This window comes from Panicum virgatum, chromosome 9K, assembly GCF_016808335.1.
Source record: "Panicum virgatum strain AP13 chromosome 9K, P.virgatum_v5, whole genome shotgun sequence".
NCBI lineage: Eukaryota > Viridiplantae > Streptophyta > Magnoliopsida > Poales > Poaceae > Panicum > Panicum virgatum.
Genome location: NC_053144.1, coordinates 12,946,809 through 12,966,230, shown reverse-complemented (window position 1 = coordinate 12,966,230; position 19,422 = coordinate 12,946,809). Strand labels below are relative to the sequence as shown.

The 19,422-nt window shown below is 45.4% G+C and overlaps 4 protein-coding genes across 4 annotated transcripts; 3 read left to right on the top strand and 1 right to left on the bottom strand.

Annotated features, from left to right (window-relative positions):
• The first annotated feature begins 1,060 nt into the window (after positions 1–1,060).
• Positions 1,061–1,788, top strand: LOC120650151. Its single transcript, XM_039927174.1, has one exon. The coding sequence runs from the start codon at positions 1,280–1,282 to the stop codon at positions 1,625–1,627; it is 348 nt and encodes a 115-aa protein (XP_039783108.1). The 5' UTR covers positions 1,061–1,279; the 3' UTR covers positions 1,628–1,788.
• Positions 1,789–3,665: 1,877 nt separating this feature from the next.
• Positions 3,666–7,574, top strand: LOC120650149. Its single transcript, XM_039927173.1, has 6 exons — positions 3,666–3,834; positions 3,935–4,010; positions 4,399–4,506; positions 4,598–4,696; positions 5,829–5,954; positions 7,105–7,574. Exons 1-6 carry the CDS (start codon positions 3,691–3,693, stop codon positions 7,236–7,238), a joined length of 687 nt encoding a protein of 228 aa, XP_039783107.1. The 5' UTR covers positions 3,666–3,690; the 3' UTR covers positions 7,239–7,574.
• A 781-nt stretch (positions 7,575–8,355) lies between these two features.
• Positions 8,356–14,426, top strand: LOC120650147 (ARF guanine-nucleotide exchange factor GNOM-like). The gene is made up of 2 exons (XM_039927171.1): positions 8,356–9,271; positions 10,645–14,426. Exons 1-2 carry the CDS (start codon positions 8,552–8,554, stop codon positions 14,149–14,151), a joined length of 4,227 nt encoding a protein of 1,408 aa, XP_039783105.1. The 5' UTR covers positions 8,356–8,551; the 3' UTR covers positions 14,152–14,426.
• A 113-nt stretch (positions 14,427–14,539) lies between these two features.
• Positions 14,540–18,981, bottom strand: LOC120650148 (switch-associated protein 70-like). The gene is made up of 10 exons (XM_039927172.1): positions 18,778–18,981; positions 18,571–18,675; positions 17,825–17,886; positions 17,658–17,741; positions 17,530–17,561; positions 17,329–17,410; positions 16,451–16,682; positions 15,687–15,914; positions 15,319–15,611; positions 14,540–15,209 (listed from the first exon to the last, which is right to left on the bottom strand). The coding sequence occupies exons 1-10, from the start codon at positions 18,799–18,801 to the stop codon at positions 14,849–14,851; spliced, it is 1,503 nt and encodes a 500-aa protein (XP_039783106.1). The 5' UTR covers positions 18,802–18,981; the 3' UTR covers positions 14,540–14,848.
• Positions 18,982–19,422: the final 441 nt, after the last annotated feature.

Here is a 19,422-nt window from a genome sequence, read left to right as displayed (position 1 = left end):
CTAAAGGACCCAAATGCGCTGACCTTTTCATGAGGAAATCTTCTTTGGAGTCATATTTACCTTTCTTTCGTTCTCCAACTGCTTATTTTGAATATTGCTTAGAACACAAACTTCAGCAATAAAATGTACACCAGTTAAAGCATAATCATAATTAATGTTCCATATAAAGTGGTGCATCCTTCCATAATGCAGTGACTAATTCCATTTCATCAGAGAAAAGCAGCAGACATTCAGCACAGCACAAGATTTCATGGGCCAGTCCAAATTGTAGGAGCCATCTCTTGCCATACTTCAAGAAAAGAAGCACCAACTTGCTAAAGTTATTCATAGACCATGTCACAAAAGACTAAAAGATAATGCTAACATGCAAGTCATTTTAGGACATCCAGGTTCAGAATTATATGCAAAGGACCACAATAGGTTATCTCGGGAACCAACTCTGAATCAACTTTGTCTTAAACAAAAAAAAAGGATAATCAATATAGGTTGACAACGACATCCAGCCTAAACTTCCTTTACAAGCGACGACTGTGCTCTGCTATGAATCTATGACAGATATCTTGTAAGCATGTAGAATCTAATCTGGTAGCAGGGTGAGATGTCCTCAGCCTGACAGATGGTTGGCTTTTATATTATCAGGAACAGAACAGAGTTTGAGTTCAAACATTGCAGGAATCCATGACTATAGAGCACCAGGATGATTAAGACTTTTCATAATACCGGATGAATCTCCTCTTATTGTGCCCAGGCAAGTTCGCTAAAAAAAATACCGGATGAAGTTAATACATTCTTTGCTGTGCTATCTCAAGAATTTAGCTTTGAGAGTTGGAAAGGAAATAGGGTGCTGGGTAAGGAAACTGAATCTTGAGAAAGGGCCAACGCAAAAACTCTTAACCAGAAAAAAGTACTAGGTGGCAAGGTGGGCCGATTAGCACGGGAAAGCGTGCTCTTTCTCAGAATTCAGCAAAGGGACAAACTTGGAATTTCCTGAGCGCCCCCCCCCCCCCCCCCCCAACAAATTCCCACAGCACCAGCAAGCCCCGTCCCCTCTAGCCACCAACTGATGCCAGAGTTTTTTAATGCCAGGAAAAGGCCAACAAATGAGGCTCAAACCCAACTAACTCTGTCTCAAATCTCTGACCTCAGAACATGCACCGATACCTCACCATCATAAATACCTCATCCATCCATCCCCACCATTGCCCCCTCACAACCATAATAACCTCCCTACAAATAGCCTCCAGTCCAAGGAACCAAGGCGCACACAAAGAAGCAAGCAATGGAGATAGAGTCGGTAAAGTGTGAGTGCTGCGGCCTGAGGGAGGACTGCACCCTGGACTACATTGCCAGCGTCAGAGCAAGCTTCCACGGCCAATGGCTGTGTGGGCTGTGCTGTGAGGCAGTCCGGGATGAGGCGTGCAGGAAGAAGGCTCAGCCAGGCGTGGAGGAGGCAGTGAGGGCTCACATGGCGTTCTGCAAGATGTTCAAGTCAAACCCCGCTGTCCGGGTGGCTGACGGAATGCGGCAGATGCTCCGGAGGCGGTCCGGTGACATGTCGAAGCCAGAATCAGCCAAGAAGTACAGCACCTCGCAGGTTGGAGATGAATCATCGGTGACACTGTATTGAAGAGTTCATCCATCCTAAGGCTTGTAGACCATCTAGTCCTCTTCTCAGGCTGAAATCCCTTCCATCTTTTGTCAGTTTGATGTATGTTCTCATCATGCCATCTTGGAATGTACATAAGATTCATGAGAATAGATGCTAGTGTTGTCTGGCTTTTTGATGAAGTTGCCTTCTTTCTGTGCTCACAACACAATCATTGAGTTGATAACATATGCTTAGATATACTAACCCGTTTCTGTCTGGAACCTAACAAAAGAAGGGGAATTGGTTAGCATGTGCAAGCAGTATTGTTCACACCTCAGGTCACCGTTCTTGCTGTACCTGACTTGACATGTGATGCGGACACTACACCATCAAGGGATCCATGCATATTACCTAGTTGGTGGTTGCACATTGCACCACAATATTGTGCTTTTCCCTCTTATACTCCTCTGCTTTCTGATACTCACAATAATGATAATCGACCAACTCTGCTCAGACAAAAAGGTTAACCGACTGAATCGAGCTTACTATAACGTTGTAATTGTGATATGACTTGCTATTGGAATTGTAGAATTATGGTACTGCAGTGTCATGGTCACTTTTTGCGAGAATGAACCCTGTTTCTGAAATGGATTCAGTATTATTATTTTGAAGAAATTGAATTAATACAGACATTGCAAAAGCTTCATCAGTTCACCATCCCTTTTCAAAATAAATACTGAACACCAAAGTTACAGTTACTGAGTTGCAAACTGTACTGTAGTTTCATTTCACCTTTGGAAAAACTCCCCAGTCCCCCTATGTGTTCGCTTTAAGTGGCAATTGATGATGTTAACAGCTTAACTTATGGTCTAGTCATCATCTTTCTAATTTTGTTTATGTCAGTTATCCACATCTTATGGCGGCAGAACGGTTACCTAAATCTTTCTTGTGTGCAATGCCGAGCAACAACAGAGGTGAAACGTGCAGACCTAAAACCATGCCATCGAAGCTGTTCATAATCACTTAATCACGGTTGAGCGTGGCCCATCTGTTTGAAACACCATATGAGATAAAGGCATGGCTTAGATCCCCTTCTTCTGGACGGATCACATGAAGTTGCTACTGCAGCTGCAAGCAAGACAGGACTGCACGTCTGCACGCATTGCTATGCGTTCAATTTTCACTGCACTGACACAAATTGTAGTACTATATGCAAACGCAAGCTAATTTGAGGCGTATGGTTCAGCGTTTCAGAGGCTGCAGCGGGTAGAGTTATTATCATGTAAACTGTGGCACTGACGCAGACCGTCGTAACGGGCCGGCACTGGCGCGCGGTGCGGCGTCGCGGACGACCATGCCGTCCAGAACCCAAGAGCACGACGAGGCATGGGTCACTTCAATTCGCAATGATTTCGCATGATCAGGAAAGGGAAATACCAACAGACCCATGCCTCGTCGTGCTCTTGGGGGAAATACCAACAGAGCAGCGAGGCAGCGCGTTGTCACTCGGCACAAGTAAACACTCGAGCTCAGGGAGGACGCACGCACCTGCGCTGCGCGTGTACCGGGCGCCTGCGCAATCCGTCGAGCACCTGGAGGGCGCGCATGATTCGGGCCCGCCCGCGTCTCTTGCCGCCAGACCACACCACACCTCCTCGCTCAAACGGGAGGGAGCCCCCGTCGCGATCGAGCGGCCGACGCGAGCACCTGCCAATCCAAGCGACGGATCGCGAGAGCGCATCATGGCGTCAGGGATCGGAGAGGCAGTGTCGCCGTCGCGTGAGGCGAGCGTGCGAGGCATGGCACCGCACGCGGGTCCGTCGCCGTCGTCCGCACCCGACGGCGCAACGGCCGCCGACGGGGACCGGAGTGGGGGAGCAGAAATCAGAACGCGTTTGGGATTTTGGACAGAGAATCCGGCCGGTATCATGGGCCGGGCGTCCTATGAATCGACACAGGCCCAGGAGGAGGTTGGGCCTGGGCTGGGCTCGAGAGATCTCCTCAACCTTTACGGCCCACTGGGCCCGTGTTTGCTCTCGTCTTCTTCCTCAAAACCTTTACGGCCCACTGGGCCGCAAACCCCTCCATCACACCGTGTCGCCATGCAGCGGGTCTCGCAGCTCGCGCTCCGCCGCCTGCTGTCGCCGCCGTCCGCCGCGGCGGCCGCTCGCCGGGCTGCGCCGGTCACCGCGGAGGCTGTTTCCGGCGGAGGATCAGTCCTTCTGCCCCGAGGCGGTGGCGCCGGAGTACGTCCCCGACCCTCTCTTAGATTTAGCGGTTCTGGGTTCCATCCATCCGCGTCGAACTCCTGTCTGAGCTCGCATGACTCTTGTGATATCGCTCTAGGTAGCAGCGAGCGAGTGGAGTGGTGGCGGCCAGGGGCTCTGGTTGGTTCGGAGGCTCTGCACCTACGACGAGAGAGGTACATCGGGCTCCGGTGGCTTCATTTCTGTTCTTGTGGTTGATCGATCTGATGGGGATAATTAGGCTTGCCAAATTTTGTCCTGGGATTGTTAATTTCCCTGATCAAGCGCATATCCTACTGTCCCTACACTCGTTGGTTCTGAAATCACCTTCCTAGTCTGGTCGTTGTAGAATTTCCTTACTGGATCTCGGTTGATGGAATACTTTTTTTTTTTCCTGGACTATTGTTATGTCACTATTTTTGGAACTGTGTTCAAATGAAATGCTGAGATATCGTGTTGAGCTACAATTTGTGAAGTTTGTTTCTATGTTCTGTCATTTTCTGGTTCCTGCTGAAAACATTAGTGTGGAATATGTCTTTTGGCGTCAACTGAAATGGTGCACAGATGACAGGGCGCTCGAGGAGGAAGCTGAGAAGAAATTTGGATGGATATTGAAGATATTTTTCCTAGGAACTGCTGGCCTAGTTGGCTACCAATTCTTTCCATACATGGGTATCAATTCTTTCACTACTGGGATTGAGTTATCTGCATAGGATATTTTCTGATTGACCTCCAAATATTACTTTGCCTGTCAAGTTTTCAGGGGATAACCTACTTCAGCAATCTATTTCACTTTTGCGTGTTAAGGATCCCTTGTTCAAGCGCATGGGAGCTTCCCGGTTAACTCGTTTTGCAGTGGATGGTAAGTAATTTTACTTAAGCATTTGTGCTGGTCTCAAAAGATTTATCTATTGCATTGTTGAGCTTTAGAACATGATGATAATCAACTGCTTAAAGAGAAGAACTAAACTTGTTGTACTACGTTAGTATAATGAATTGACTTGGATGCTTGTTATGTTTGTCACTTATTGATGATCGTTTTGATTCTCTGGAGTCTTGACCGAGGTCCTTTCTGTCATTACGATACTACTACTTTATGGCAACATGGAGGGTCTTATTCTTAGCAGTTAACACTTAGTTCTTTTGTGTTTTCTGCTGCTTTTATAAATACTGTAAATTGCACAAAAGTAAAGTTGATCTGCTAGTGGCATTGTTTCATTGTTCCATAGAACTAATAATGTTAGTTAATTTAGAGACCCTTGATGGTCTATCTCTTTCACACTTATATAGAAGTGTAGCCACTGTTTTCCTGTCCTAATGCTTAAGATTTTAGGTCTCAAAGGGTTACGACATTGGCTTGTCTCATTTTATTGCATTTTAGAGCTGTACTTAGGTATCTGTCTACACATTTCTATATTGGTCAGATTCTTATTAAAAGAATGTTTCTCATCTTGTGTGGAGGTAATCAGCAAAATATCTAGATGCGTGGTTTTTCATCCTATTTTCAATGAGATGATAATTCAGACATGTTCATTTTTCAAAACAATCCAGATTTCTAGTTAACACTTATTTGGGTTTAATCGACATGGGGCCATGCATTATGGGCTTCTTGACTAAAGGTTGTCAATTATCATAAACTTTTAAAGATCACAATCAATCTATCATGTTGGCTGCTATCATTCATGTTGTCTTGTCTGCTGTAGTAGTACCCACTCGCTGTGATCCATAACTCCATGCTATTAACCAAGTTCCAAACATCAGTCCAAACATCTAAGCTGATCGCCAATAGCTACATGTCACTGTTTCTATAGTCTGAGTGTCAATCCTACCTAGAAATATAAAATTAAGTCTTATAGTTTCAAGTAGGCTAAATGTTCCACTTCTTTTCCTATAACATAACATTTAATTTAGTCTTCACTTCATTTGCTTTATACATTCTATATCAATTATATTTTGGTTTATGAAATATTCTTTACTAATTCCTATGGGCACAGACCAAAGAAGAATGAAGGTGGTTGAGATGGGGGGAGCTCAGGAACTTCTTAATGTATTGGAAGGTGCTAAAGATGATAAAACACGTAAAGAAGCTCTAAAAACTCTTGTTGCACTTTCTAAATCTGGTGAGTAAAAAAAATTTGCCACCTCCTGTCCCTGCATCCTTGTTAATTTTAGTTTCTCTGTCAGTTCAAAGTGGTTTGTTTAAATATTCCTAAGTCCTTTCATTTTTTTTCTTTACTCATGATTTTTTTTGAAACGTATGCATTATCATGATTGAATGGCGTTGATTAGTTTTTGCACAAAAGGAGACCCCAGTGACAAACTTCCCACTGTTTCTCTCTTCTCTAGGTCGCTCTGTAATGATTCCAAGTTCTATTTTGGTTGTTGAAGTTTTGAAAGTTTATTAACACACCAAAAAGAAGGCACAACTCAGGTTGCCAAGAATATTGGAAATTATCAACTTTTTGATCTGCTAACTGATCATGTGACAGAACTGCCACTTCGGTGATTTGGTCCAACTCTCATGAGTCATGGCTCTAGGAGCGTTTGTGTCATTATGTCATGTTGCTGAATTGCCACTGTTTTGCGTTACCTAACACTTAACACTTGCTGTATAGCCTGTTCTGTGATCATGATTTCTTGTTGTTGTTTGTTCCTCTTTTTTTTTCCTTTTGAAGATGTGGTAGGAGCTCTGCTATTTATTGATAGAAGAAAGAGTTTTACTAGAAAACAAAAATTTGGAACATCAAAAGATCCCATCAAGAACAGAACAGAGAAACCCAAAACAGTTCACAACTCTAGGAAGAAACCATCTCCCATGGTAGTGCAGTTAACTAAGGCCTCTTTTGGATCGCTGCCCTGCCAATTTTTTGGCACTGACCATGCTCAGAATTGGCCATTTGTATGGAACCTAATAATTGGAGAGCCAAAACTTGCATCACACTGCCCCTATTGGTTTTCTCACCGGCAGCTGGCCGAACTCAGGGTAGCAGAATCCTTCGTCAAAAAAAAATGGTGAACCAGTGAATTTTCATATCCAAATGAAGCCTGCGTCATTTCCAGGGCACCCATGTTGACAAAAAAATATTCCTCTCACGCTATGTTAAAAATGGCATTTGCTTGAACATAGTTTGTTTGGAAGGTCCACCTCTTCTGTTTCTTCCAAAGGTTCCAACAAACACGTAAACATATACGAAGACTGAATTAGTACTTTGTTTTGGGGCTATCCTTTCCTATACACTATTCCTGTAACTTTTTCTTTGTAATGTACAGAAGAAGCTGCAGGATTTTTGGACAAGGCAGGTGCCTATGCAATAGTCAGCTCCACTCCCAACTCCTCAGAATACGCTGAGATCGAGACGTACAAGACTAGTTTTCTGACGGCCTTAGATAAACTGAAGTCATGACGTACGAATGGAAATGGATATGAGAGTTGATACATTTTGAATGAGAATTCATCCTGGCGGTCTTTTGGTGACCGGCGTCGGCTTGTCTGTTGCTGGAAATGCATGTCTTGTACATTTGTTCCGAACAGGCAGCACTTTTATTATGCCTTTTCTGTGGGCCAATAACAAAGAGCTTTATTTGGTTAAAGCAGGGTTTACTGTCCAAACAGGCAGCACATGGACAGTGTCGGGTGTTCTTTAGTTGTATGATGCGCACTGAATTGGTCTTTTGTTCGAGGAACACATTGGTTCAGGTTAACAATACCAGTTACCTCTAGAATATTTGTGATGACTTCAGGCTTGAGACAACATCTGGTTTGGTTTCTTTGATCCTGTCACGATCTTTAGCTTCCTTGTCGAGAATTGTCTGGTATTCTTTTGAGAACAGGCCACCGGTCTCAACAAGATTTTTGGCAGTTTGGATCAAACTACCATCTGAAGTTGGTCGGCTGGTCGCATAAGAAACCATGCTGAAAACAAAGAGCAACCTAGGAAAAAGTCACGAGTAGGACTTGTCAAGATAGCGAGGAAGGTAGTCTACTTAACCCCGCTCGAGTAGACTTGTTCCATCATAATAAATTAATAATACAGTGCTTTAACAAACTCAGGAAAAGAGGAGAACAAAGATTCGATGTAACTGCTAAACATAAATGACAAAACATAATGTGTTTTTTTTCTTTTTCAGCAAAAAAAATAATATAACGATAAAATACAAGGTAAAACCTTTTAAATCAAAAGGCAGGAGAAATGTACTTCCAGCGACAATCTGCGCGATGCTCTCATGCCAATGACTCGAGAAACCCGGATGCCCGGTGATCAACTCCGATGCATGACTCGAGGAAGGATTGTCCCTCCGGCCATTGCCAAGGAAGGCCAGCCAGGACGGGGACGGCGGGATCTCACGCACGGCTCACTTCGCCCGAGATCCTCGGCGCCGCAGCCCGCAGCGGAACCCGGGCCCCCGGAGCACGGGCCACACGGGCCTTGACGCCTGGCTTGACCTCCGCAACCCCAAACCCCAGCCGATCTCGGCTCACGCCGGCACGGCGCGGAAAAATTAAAGCCGACACGAGGAAAAAGGGCGAGCAGAGCAGGGCAGCAGGCACGCCCCGCACGAACTCCCCCGCGTCCTGCTCCCTCCTCCTTCCCTCGCCGTCTCCACCGAGGCGCGGCCCCCGCTCGGCTCCTCGCTGTCTCCGATCCCTCCCAACAGATCCGCCGCCCATGCGGCCTCCCCGCGCCGAGCCCTAGCCGCCAGCCAGCCCCGGACCAAAATGGGCCGCCCCAGGACGCTCGGCGCCGGCGGCATCGACCCCATCGCCGAGGAGCCCCACCACGCGCGCGCCTCCCCGGCCGATGGCCCCGGGCCCGACCCGGCGGCGCTCGCCTGCGCGATCTCCGCCGAGGCCAGCGCCGTGCTCGCCGTCATGCGCCGGGGCCTCCGCCACCCTCGCGCCGACGACGCCGCCGCCGAGCACCCGCTCGTCGCCTCCCTCCGCGCGCTCCGCCGCCTCGCCTTCTCCCCCGCCGCCCCCGCCGCGCTCCCCGCCGCCGCGCTGCGGCCCTTCCTCGACGCCGTCCGCTCCGAGGACGCCGGGGCCGCCGTCACCTCCGCCTCGCTCGCCGCGCTCCACGAGGTCATGTCCCTCACGGGGCCCGCCCTCCCGGGCGCCGCGCTCAGGGAGGTCGTCGACGCCGTCGCCAGCTGCCGCTTCGAGGCCGGGGCCGAGCCCGCCGCCGAGGAGGCCGTGCTCATGAGGATGCTGCAGGCGCTACTCGCCTGCCTCCGCGCCCCCGCCGCCGCGGCGCTCGGGGACCAGCACGTCTGCACCGCCGTCAACACCTGCTTCCGCGTCGTCCACCAGGCCGCCGCCAAGGGCGAGCTCCTGCAGCGGTTCTCGCGCCACGCGATGCACGAGCTCATCCGCTGTGTCTTTGCGCGCCTCCCGCAGATAGGCAGTGCTGATGGAGTGGACGGTGCTGTCAAACCAGAGGTAAGAGGCTGTGCTTTTGCTATTAATAGTCGCTACTCCTGCGTTGAGTTTACAAGTGCCAGTCAACCACGCATCTCACTCCTGACCATACCAAAGTTACTGGATATAAAGGAAATAAGCGGCATTGCACACGCAAAATGGGATTCTAGTACCACATTCTCAATTAAATAGCTTGTTCAAACCATCATGGTAGAAAATCACACGCTTGGGATGGGAATTACATTTAGTGCATATATTGTATCTTCATATCTTGTTAGGTTTGGGAATTACGCTTGTTAGGTTTGGGAAATATATACCTTTGATATGGGTGGAGGTTTTGTGTCATCTAACTTCATATCTTGCCATGACCTCTTGGAGATGCCTCTGTAGCGCGCCTCTTATCGAGTGAAAAATGCAAATGGAACTGTATGGTGGAACAAGTGAGGTAGATCTGTGAGGCAGATAATGGTGGTTATTTACCCTTTTATGCTCAATAACATTGCAAATAGGCTTAATCCCATAATGTGGATGCATATATGAAGCTTTTGTGACAAGTTTGGGAAGAAACATCTTCATCCTTGAACTCATGAAAGTTACCTCTTAAATCAGTGCCAAAATCAGCTGACTTGAGAAACACACTCCATTACTCCATATGATCTTTCTTAGCTATTAAGCCCATCAACTCAACTCTGTTAACATGACAAATGTTTCAAAAGTAGCATCACCACTACAGGGGCCTTTGATCTTTTGCCAATGTAGCTTGCCTCCTCAAATATAGCTGCACACACAGTTGATGCTACATTGCTGCAACACAGTTGGCCTATTTGATACGCTGACACCACTGCAGCAATGTTGACTGACTTGCATCTTCTAGCTCTACGCTACTTGTGTAACCGCTGGCATTACAACCCTACCAGCCTACTGCTAATTGAGTTTTTTTTGCGGGTTGTGAGAGGAAATCAAGGTCGTGTTGGGTTTAGTTTGTGGAGTGTTTTTATGTGTTTCAACTTTCAACTAGTTTGGTGAATTTCCAACAGAAATCTTGTTCGGACCATTGGAAATTGCTATTTATAGCAAGAAATAGGAATACACAGACATTGCTTCATCCAATAAATAAACTTGCTTAACAGTAAGGTAACCCAATTGGCAATTTTATGCCCGTGCATCCGAGTTTTATCTAGGTGGAAAAAAAATTAACAAGGTATGTGTTGGTCTACGCCCTAATAATTGTTTCACTCATTGGAGTATCAGAAAAGGGCCTTTAGATGTGGAAGTCTTCCTTGGTGTTTGTTTCTCTATTGTGAACCGTTGCCAAGTGTTAATGCATGCACAACATGCTAGCATTTTTGCTTGATGGAAAAGGTTTAGTTACTGCTTTTTTATGTTCTTGACAGATGGGTGGCACGGATATGAATCATCCTTTTGGTATCAGGAAAATGGAAAATGGTAATGGAAGCTACATGTCTGAGACAGGTACCTCTGATGAGAATTCTGCGGATGGCAGTGGTCTTGTTGTGGAGCCTTTTGGAGTCCCTTGCATGGTGGAAATCTTCCATTTCCTATGCTCTCTCCTCAATGTTGTTGAACAGATTGGCTTAGACGAAGATCTTCCTTTGTTTGCTCTCAAGTTGATCAATTCAGCAATTGAGCTTGGTGGGTCTTCAATTCAGAAACATCCAAAGCTGCTGTCCCTAGTGCAAGATGAGCTTTTCAGAAACTTAATGCAGTTCGGGTTGTCGATGAATCCACTCATCCTTTCAATAGTGTGCAGTATTGCATTGAATCTTTATCATCACCTCCGGACTGAGCTCAAGCTGCAGCTTGAGGCCTTCTTTTCTTGTATAATTATAAGGCTTGCACAACCCCGGTTTGGAGCAACATACCATCAGCAGGAGGTTGCAATGGAAGCTCTTGTAGACTTCTGTCGACAGAAAAAATTTATGGTGGAGATGTATGCCAATCTTGACTGTGATATAACGTGTAGAAATGTTTTTGAGGAGCTTGCAAATCTTCTGTCGAAGAGCGCTTTTCCTATCAACTGCCCCTTGTCTTCCATGCACATACTTGCTCTAGAAGGCTTGATTGCTGTGATTCAGGGAATGGCTGATCGTATTGGGAATGCAACCTCACGCCCTGAGCTCATGCCTGTGGAGCTCGATGAATACACTCCTTTCTGGACTGTTAAGTGTGAGAACTTCTCTGATCCTCGGCATTGGGTGAAATTTGTCCGTCAAAGGAAATATGTCAAAAGGAGGCTAATGATTGGTGCTGATCACTTCAACAGGGACCCAAAGAAAGGTCTGGAGTTTCTTCAAGGCACTCATCTGTTGCCCGAGAAGCTTGATCCCCAGAGCGTGGCTTGTTTTTTCCGCTACACAGCTGGTTTGGATAAGAATCTTGTTGGAGATTTCCTAGGCAATCATGATGAGTTTTGTGTTCAGGTACTTCATGAGTTTGCTCAGACCTTTGATTTCCAGGAGATGAACCTGGATACAGCTCTACGTCTATTTTTGGAGACTTTCCGTCTTCCCGGTGAATCTCAGAAGATACAGAGGGTTCTTGAGGCTTTCTCAGATAGATACTATGAGCAGTCTCCTCAGGCTTTCGCAAACAAAGACACTGCTCTACTACTGTCCTATTCCATTATAATGCTGAACACTGATCAACATAACATGCAAGTGAAGAAGAAGATGACTGAGGAGGACTTCATCAAGAACAACAGGAACATAAATGGGGGCAGCGACCTCCCACGTGAGATGTTGTCTGAGCTATACCATTCAATCTGCCGAAATGAGATTAAGACCACCCCTGAGCAGGGTATGGGATATTTTGAAATGTCTCCCAGTCGTTGGATAGATCTGATGCGGAAGTCAAAGTCTACATCCCCATATATTGTTGGTGACTCTCAGCCTTTCCTTGACCATGATATGTTTGCTGTTATGTCTGGCCCTACCATTGCAGCCATTGCAGTGGTATTTGATCATTCGGAGCATGAAGACATTCTATTGACCTGTGTGGATGGCTTTTTAGGTGTTGCAAAGATCTCTGCATTTCATCATCTTGAGGATGTCTTGGATGATCTTGTTGTTTCTTTGTGCAAATTCACCACACTATTGAATACCTCTTTGGTTGAGGAACCAGTTACTGCATTTGGAGATGACCTGAAAGCTAGATTAGCAACTGAGACATTATTTACTATAGCTAACAGATATGGTGATTACATACGTACTGGCTGGAGGAACGTGTTGGATTGTATCCTTAGGCTGCATAAGCTAGGGCTTCTCCCTGCCCGAGTTGCTAGTGATGCAGCTGATGATTCCGAGCTTTCTGCTGAAGCCGTCCAAGGAAAGGCCCCTCTTAGTGCCATTCCTCCATCTCATATTCCAGTGATGGGTACTCCTCGGAAATCTTCTGGGCTTATGGGAAGATTTAGTCAGCTGCTCTCTCTTGACAGTGAAGAACCAAGGTCACAACCAACTGAGCAGCAGCTTGCTGCTCACCAGAGAACTCTTCAGACAATTCAGAAATGCCGCATTGATAGTATATTTACAGAGAGCAAATTCTTGCAGCCTGATTCACTATTGCAACTTGCTAGGGCTCTGATTTGGGCAGCAGGCCGACCCCAAAAGGTTACTAGTTCGCCAGATGATGAGGATACAGCAGTTTTCTGCTTGGAGCTGCTGATTGCCATAACACTTAATAACCGAGACCGAATTGTACTCCTCTGGCAAGGTGTATACGAGCATATTGCCAACATAGTTCAGTCCACAGTTATGCCTTGCGCTCTAGTGGAGAAAGCTATTTTTGGACTCCTGAGAATATGCCAGAGGTTACTACCATACAAGGAGAACCTTGCTGATGAATTACTGAGGTCACTCCAGTTAGTTCTGAAGCTCGATGCACGTGTAGGAGATGCATACAGTGAGAACATCACACAGGAGGTTGCACGCCTTGTCAAAGCAAATGCGGCGCATATAAAGTCACAGATGGGCTGGAGAACAGTAGTAATGTTGCTCTCCATTACAGCTCGCCATCCTGATGCTTCAGAAGTAGGTTTTGAGGCTATCATGTTTATCATGACAGAGGGGGCTCACCTTTCACTAGCAAATTATGGCTTCTGCATTGAAGCATCACGGCAGTTTGCTGAGTCCAGGGTTGGTTTAGCTGATAGGTCTATCCGTGCCCTGGATTTGATGTCTGACTCTGTCAGAAGTCTTGCCTTGTGGTCCCAAGATATAAAAGGAACAGGTGAAGAAGGTGAGAAAAGGCTGGAGGTAATCAGAGAGATGTGGTTCAAACTGCTGCAATCACTCAAAAAACTGAGCCTGGATCAGAGAGAGGAGGTGCGAAATCATGCGCTAGCTTCGCTCCAACGATGCCTAACAGCAACAGAAGAAATCTGCCTCCAGTCCGCGACATGGTCCCATGCCTTTGATCTCGTCATATTTGCCCTGCTCGATGATTTGCTGGAGATAAGCCAGAATCACTCCCAAAAGGACTATAGAAACATGGAAGGTTCCCTTGTGCTTGCCATGAAACTAGTTGCGAAAGTATATCTTCAACTGTTGCCAGACCTTTTCGGCCTAAGCAGTTTCTGCAAACTGTGGCTGGGAGTCCTGAGCCGGATGGAGAAGTACATCAAGATCAAGGTCCGAGGCAAGCGAAGCGACAAGCTGCAAGAGGTGATCCCTGACCTGCTCAAGAACATTTTACTCGTGATGAAGAACAAGGGGATCCTTGCGAAGAGGAGCACGATTGGGGGTGACAGCTTGTGGGAGCTGACGTGGCTTCACGCGAACAACGTCTCCACGAGCCTGCTGCCAGAGGTTTTCCCAAGTCAGGAGTACGAGCAGCAGAGCAGTGCCGGTAGCCCGAGAGGGCCCAATGCTGTAGAGGCTTAGTGCTAAAATTTTCAGATGTTATCTATGACGGCGTGTGTAAGTTTATTTGTTTTACTAGGTTACTACCGCTTGTGTGTTCTAATCCATTGAAAGTATAAGGTTTTGATATTGTAATTGTGTATCGCCTTCATTGCAAGTATTATAGCATGTGTTTATTCCGGCGAGCTCAGAGACATGCTTATGTTCCTTGCTGATGGCCACTGTTTTTTGTAATATTGACATTAACATGACAAATTGACGCGCCATCTCTGTAAATGGAATATGTTTTGCTCAGAGACATGCTAGTGCTCCAATTCAACCCAGATGCTCATTTTCGCAAGGGAGGTCCATTGTACATCTGACATTGATTATGCGATGCTTCATAAGAATTTAACCGGCAAACCAATAGCTCAGGTTATTTTTATTCAGCTCACTGTTGATTTTACCTCAATACTTCGCTCCGCATCATTTTTCACATCATGAAATGTTATAGGAAAAATAACATGAAAAGGGGACGGGGTAAATAATTTACAATCCCACAACCAAACACTACTTATCTTTTTATTCAGTTGTATACTTAAATACAATAAACATACAACCGGCATCGATGCAAAAACACCCGCAACAGCAATTCTCTCCAGGATTCAAATCCCTATCGGTTTCTCAGAAATCACACTAATCTCAGAAGGTGGCAGCAGGCCAGCAGCAAACCGGGCATTCAAGGATGAGTTGCGCCTCCCTGCATATGATCATTGACTGGTGGGGGGTTTACCACAGGAATATCCAAGCTGCCGCCTTCCGCCTCTGGGGAGACCTCCCGCACATCAGCGATCAGAGCCTCTGACTGCTGGAAACTGCCCCACTCTGCATCGCCAATAGGACGGATGTCCACCCCATCCACAGCGAGTTGGACCTCTGTGCTTTCGCTGGAAACCAGGACTGATCTAGAGTCGCTTACACAGGCTTTGTCTACATCATCGTCTGACGCATCAACGTGCTTTGTTAAGGGAGGGGAATCGTCGGCACCAGAGCATGATTCAGACCTCTCCTCACATACTTGCTTTGTGCTGCTCTGTTCTCTGCGACAGTGAATTTTGTGTTTTAGCCATTAGCAATCACAGAGTAATGAATGAATCTATGTTTCATGCATATTAAAACTTCATATATGTTGTAGGAATGAGAACAAACCTCTGGACTTGTGATTGGAGAACACCAACCAGGGCTAGAAGCTCTTCCTTTTCTTTCTCCACAGCAAGCAGTTTTTCAGCAGCTTCCTTTATCCGAGCTGCAGCATCTGCTTCAGAAACCCTTGCCTTCTCCTCCGCTCGGGCAATAGTTGCTTCCTGAATCACTGCTTGCTCTCTAGCTTTTCCTAGTTCAGTGCGCCACATATGAGCCTCTTGAAATGCAGCATCTCTTTCCTTCATCAACTGGTCCTTCTCTTTGCTCAGGCTAATAACCTTCTCTTCAGATTGTCTTAGCTGCAATGTCCCCAAGACCATGCTCATGTCATGAATTTAGAGGACTAACAAATAAAAATTAACATGAAATTCTACCTTATGCATTGATTGTTCTATTTGCCTTTCCAAGGCATTTTTTAGACGCTCAATCTCCAAACATAAAAGTCGTCTCTGTTCATCCATTGTATGTGCCGCCGAAGCAGCAGCTTCTGCAGCCTCTGCAGTTTCAGTTAACTTGTCTGCTATTTCCTTTATTGTAGCATCACGAGAACGAATATCCTTAGCCAAATGCTGCAATTCCTCATCTTTCACTCGGAGAGTCTCCTGAGAGAGCAAAAAAACAAAGCAAGAAGAATTGATCAAATCATGCATGATGATATAATTAAGAATGCCTCAGTCATGAGTCACCACACAAGGACATCTGTACAGTTTGGCAATGTAAATCATGGAACTACTATACTATCAGCAAAAAGTTGGAAGCATGAAACACAACAAAATTTTTCATGGCATTCTGTTCTAGTGATGAATTTTAAATAAAGTTGTTATAGCACATTGTATTTTGCCTCAGGCATCTCGACTAACATCAAACTTAATGGTATACAAATACTGAAGAAATGATGTGTGCGTAGTATATGATGACCATAAAAGGCAAAGTTTTAACTTCTAAGTGGGTATGTAACTGCGGTTGCAGCAAAAATTAAGTTAATTTGCAGGTGTTACTGGTAGAAACTATTTTAGAGAATTGTTATCGCGATAGTATTTTTGAACAGAAAATGAAGTAACAATCATTAAGAGAGATCTGTGGGGCACTCCCTCACAGTTTTCCTTCAAAAAATAGTCATTAAGAGATGGATGCAGACCTTCATGATTGTTAGGTCATCTAGTTGGCCCTGATTGGAGTTATTTGTGCCCAAACCAAGAGCTGCCCTCATCGAGACCTTCATTGCAGCTTCTATCTCTTTGGTAGCCTCCATGGCTGTTGCATTAGCATTAGCAACTGCAGTAGCAACAGTGCCTAATGTAGCTGGAGAGCCATTCCCAGCCAAGGAATTCACTGCCTCTTTATGAGCTCGGAGTACTAACTGAGTTGCGCTGTTTAGTAACAACAGATAACTAGTCAGAATGCAGTAACGAGAATGACTTCAACGTTGTACTTTAACTATGCAAAGGAAATGATACAGTAGCAACAAAACACACACACACACAAAAAAACTACAGTCAGGATGCAGCAACAGGAATAGGACTCAACAAGTCAACATTGAATAGCTTAACTATGCAATTGCAAAGTAAAATTCAACATAATACTACAACATGCCAAATTAGTAACTACCAGGCTCAAGGGGGGAAAGATTTCACCGCTACGCTACATGTAAATTTGATCCCACTGAAAGGTTCTTAAGGTTATCTTATCATTACTGGAGCACAGAAAATAGATAATCCCTAGCCTAAGCATGAAGAGTCTTATCACAAATTCTCGGATCGATGTGGGAATGAATCATATCCTATAGATCCGCATCATGGGAAATTCGAGACAGTAGTTTCCACTGGGACACTGTAATCATACAATTACCAAATGGATGACAATCCAATCTCATATTGACTTTACACTCACATTGGAGTTTGCATTTTGCACTGAGATAAATTTTTGCTAGGTATTTGGCCTATTAATATACAAGACAAAAGTGTGAAACAAACTGTATTGAGCATGCATTGACTGGTCAGAGATCAGAAAGCTTACTGTAATGTAGATACCCAAGCTTTCGCAGCACCAGGAGTTTCAGCGCAAAGAAAGTAATCCTTCTTTTGAGGAGTTCCGATGTCTAAATACAGTAAAGGAATACTAAAAGCTTAAACCATGTGATATTTTTATATACAACTATTTTTAAACATGCTTCCGAAATAAATCAATTTGAGAGCAAAATATAGGAAAATAGGATACAGAAGCAGCAACCATCATACTTCGGCATCCCTCTGCAAAAAAAATAAAAGGAGAAATAATTGTAGGTTATAACCCTAACACTTAGGTACAACGTATCATGGAAAGGTTATGTTCATGAGACGTCTTACTGAAAGTTCACAGGAGACAAAGTAATGGTGCTTGAGGTGTCAAATAGAATGGTCCCCTTTATGGCAGTTTCATTCCTCCGGAGTCTGCACCAAAACATCAGTGCTTTCTAAGGTGATAATTGTAATTACTTGGCATTCTCAGTTATTAAACAGGCAAGGTTCCATACTTGTATTCCATCTTTCCAGATGTGGGGTCCAATATGACCCACCGTTCATTCCATTTCCGCAGCTGTTTGAAAGAAAATCATAAGAGTTTGGAAGGTGAAACTGTTGGGTAACACTCACAGGTATAAACCTAATTAGGAAAAAAGAAAAAAAAACTATGTTCGCTATGACCATACAGTTGTGTACATGGAAACAGTTGGTTTCAGGTGAACCATCAAATAGTAAATTTCAGGACAGTAGCAAGTCAACGAACACCAACAGAGTTACTTTTCAATGTGTGGCCAGCCCAACCATTCACAGTTCCACCCTCACAATGTAATGATACATCCGCAATATCAACGGCAAGGATTTTGATCAGTTCTACCTTGCTTAGGACAACAAAGGTACTTGTACAGATGCAATAAGATTGACTTTTCTCCTTTCTCTCCCTGCTAGAACCCAAAACTACAATACCGAATTATGTGGAAGACACAATTCAATGCACCATTCCCAATTATGAATTATCGCCTGGCGATTTTCATAAAACTAAGTCCCATGATCATGATATGCTAAGGCAATGTACAGAAACACACTAAGCTAATCGCATCCCAAAAAATCGCCACTACCAACCATACCAGTTACTACTGCATAATTAATCAGTAGTCCAATATTAACACCAAATTCAGCACCAAAGTCAAGCCCTCCCACGCCTAAACCCTATGGCACGAGCCATTTCCCCCATGAACATCTAGGCCAGGAACCATCATACCGTCTCAGATCGCTTGAGCAGGGGGCCCTGCAGCAGGTACCTCCCGGAACCCGACGACAGCTGGCGCTTCACCTTCTCCAGGCTGCTCTCCGTGTCCCGAACCCTCTGCAAAATCCCCAACGCCCACAACAAAATATGAACCAAAACGCCACCACCATCTCATAGGGGATAAACAACAGACAGAGTCAACCGCGCTGGGCCGCGTACCGGGGAGCTGCCGTTGGTGGCCATAGCGGGCGGAGAGCTGCGAAGGCGGCAGGGGCAGTAGGGTTTGGGGGGGCGGAGACGGAGACGGACGGCGACGGGCGGGGAGGGAGGTAGGCGGAGGCGCGCGACCGGCGGCCGGTGGGGGAGGGCGTACAGATCGATGGGAGGAAGGAAAACCTCGCGCTGCCGGAAATGCTTGTGCTACGCTGGCGGGCATTACCCGCGAGCTGTCGGTCATGTAGAGTGGGCCCGCCGACGGTGCCTCGGGTGTCAGTCACCTCCTGTTGCTTGGCTTGTGGGGCAACTTCTTTGGGTGATTTGTCCTCATCCGTGGTCGTTGTTTTAGTTTGTTACTACATTCGAGAAAATCCAGAGAAAATTCAAAACAGAAAATTTATTTTTACACGTGTATAGAACCTTATTTGAGCCTCGTTTAGTTGCGGGGTGTAAAATTTTTAAAATAAAATCATTTCATATTTGAAGTATTAAATATAGATTAATTATAAAATTATTACAGAACTCGTCTGTAAACTACGAGACGAATTTAATGAGCTTAATTAATCCATCATTAGTGTATAGTTACTGTAGCAGTTACTGTATCAATTTAATGTCTAATCATGATCTGCTTAGGCTCGTTAGATTCAT